We start from the raw sequence: 2,000 nt of genomic DNA, 5'->3' as shown, positions 1-2,000 counted from the left end.
TTGGAAATGACATAATCAATAAAAGATCATAGTTTCATAAAGCTCAAAATTTGAATAGTAATAAGCCACATGATGCATAGAAAGTGCTTGGAAAGCATGCTTTCAAATGATTTCATCAATGGAAGATTTCATAGCTCCATTAAGTTCACCAATGGAGAAGGCCATAGATGTTTGATCTGGGATAGGGAAAGATCCAGTGTCCTGAAACAAATTGACCAGTACTTTCACATCACAAATAAATGAAATCATCATTTACCCAAACCCAATGTGAGTACCAAATCGTCCTCTACCCCAACCTCATGAATCCTCTCCCCTTCCCATGGCTTGACCCTCATGCTCTCAAATTCAAATTCAATGGCGCTTAGGCTCCTTTCGAGTATCCCTCCTGCAACCACAGCAGACTCTGGCATTAGACGAGCTCGATTGACCAAGTTGAAAGTGGGAGATGCAGGAGCAGTATTCTGCAAACTGGCCCAACGGTTGGAATCGATAGTAGAAGAATCAGACTCATCACATTCAGGTATCGTCGCCGGATGATGGTGATGTCGGTCACGGGTGGGGCTGGCCGGGGCTGAGGCCAGAAATAGAGGGTGGCCATGGTAGGCGGTGTAGCTCCAGTCAGGCTTCCTAAGCTTCAGAGGCCGGGAAGATGGGGAGGAGAGTGGAGGGGTCACTGGAGCGCTATTGGAGATGCGGAGAGGAGGAAGTGATGAGAGGTTTCGTATGAAAGGGAGGATATAAGAGGTATTGATTCTGTTGGGATTATCAGAATTCTCAAGTCGGGAGGGGCTTGGGAAGGACGAAGATGTTGGGCTCGCATGGTAGGAAGGCACAGGGCTGGTGAAGGCCGAAGATGGAGGGCTGGTGAAGGCTGAACTTGGGCTTATGTAGTTGGTACATGGGGCTCCTGCTGTCGCCTCCGGTGGTCGTGCGAGTGGCTTGCTTCCCTGCAAACCACAAGATCAGAGCTTGGAGACTTAGCAGAAATTACTTCATACAGATTTTCAAGGAAACACAATGAAAAATGACTGATAAACGAAGAAACAAAACCCTAGATACGAAATAAAGTCAAGAACAAAATCGAAGGTAGTTAGAGAGGAGGAAAAATCGAACCTTGCGATAAGTTGTGCCGTCCTCCTCGACGACCCAGCCGGCCTCAGCGCAGAGGGCTTTAAGTACCTCGTTGTTGTCGCAATGCTTCGGAAGCTTATAGTTGCCGAGGTTTCTCAGACCAGAGAAAATCTTGGCGGCGATGGCTCTCCTCCTCCTCTCCCTCCTCTTGTTGTTCTCTCTCTCCTTCCACGTCGGCATCCTCCCTCCCCCTGAAGTCATCTCTTTTCACTCCACTCTTCTTCTTTCTTCTCCCTTCTTCCAATTATCTCCAACTCAATCAGTCTTATTTGAACAAAGGAGTAAGAAGTTCAGGAGGAGAATTGATGGATTCTTTCCAAGTTGCAGAAGGAGGGAGCCCAGTTCTCACAGTAACTTGATAAAGATTTTTAAAATGATTAATCTAAGATCGTGATATCAAAACAAAACTCTTACACGTCAAATTTACATTTTAGCATATAAATTAAAGAAAAAAGTTACAGTCGTTCACTCTCTCTCTCTCTTCTTTTGAGGAGTAGAGGGGGGCCTTCTTTGGCTTTGTGCGGTCTTCTTCCCCTCGCCTTCGTATTCTGTCTTCTGTAAGAGCTTTGACTCAGGCAAGGCAAAGAAAGTGACTGTTTTGTCCTGCGTACTTGCAGGAATAAATATTGTTTTTCTCTTACTCCAAACTGAATGGCCCTCGCCTGGCTTCGGAGCAGTTTGAAGCCTTTGCAAATTACTAAGCCTTTGGGTTGTTAAACCCCATGCTTTGGTTTCTTTGTAATTTTCATTTTTTGTCCCTCCTTTAAGCTTGTTGTAACCACCCTCTTTTCTTATTGGAATATATTTTGGTTTAAAAAAAATCGATTTCTTTTAAAAATTTTCTTACCCAATAGAAATACGGATAAACA

General features: G+C 44.5%; 1 protein-coding gene across 1 annotated transcript; it reads right to left on the bottom strand.

The window, feature by feature from the left end:
* On the bottom strand, nucleotides 1–1,509 carry LOC110105301 (protein BZR1 homolog 1-like). The gene is made up of 2 exons (XM_020834742.2): nucleotides 1,114–1,509; nucleotides 1–947 (listed from the first exon to the last, which is right to left on the bottom strand). The coding sequence occupies exons 1-2, from the start codon at nucleotides 1,330–1,332 to the stop codon at nucleotides 249–251; spliced, it is 918 nt and encodes a 305-aa protein (XP_020690401.1). The 5' UTR covers nucleotides 1,333–1,509; the 3' UTR covers nucleotides 1–248.
* Between the last annotated feature and the right edge of the window lie 491 nt (nucleotides 1,510–2,000).

Source organism: Dendrobium catenatum, unplaced genomic scaffold (assembly GCF_001605985.2).
Source record: "Dendrobium catenatum unplaced genomic scaffold, ASM160598v2 fragScaff_scaffold_716, whole genome shotgun sequence".
Taxonomy (NCBI): domain Eukaryota; kingdom Viridiplantae; phylum Streptophyta; class Magnoliopsida; order Asparagales; family Orchidaceae; genus Dendrobium; species Dendrobium catenatum.
The sequence above is the reverse complement of the archived record's forward strand: the minus strand, read 5'-3'. Positions and strand labels throughout refer to the sequence as shown.

Bases quoted from the DNA above. Each gene is read 5' to 3' on its own strand.
- LOC110105301 (XM_020834742.2), bottom strand. From the start codon at position 1,332: ATGACTTCAGGGGGAGGGAGGATGCCGACGTGGAAGGAGAGAGAGAAC. The intron at 948-1,113 runs GTTCGATTTTTC...TGTGGTTTGCAG, and splicing joins ACGGCACAACTTATCGCAAG to GGAAGCAAGCCACTCGCACG.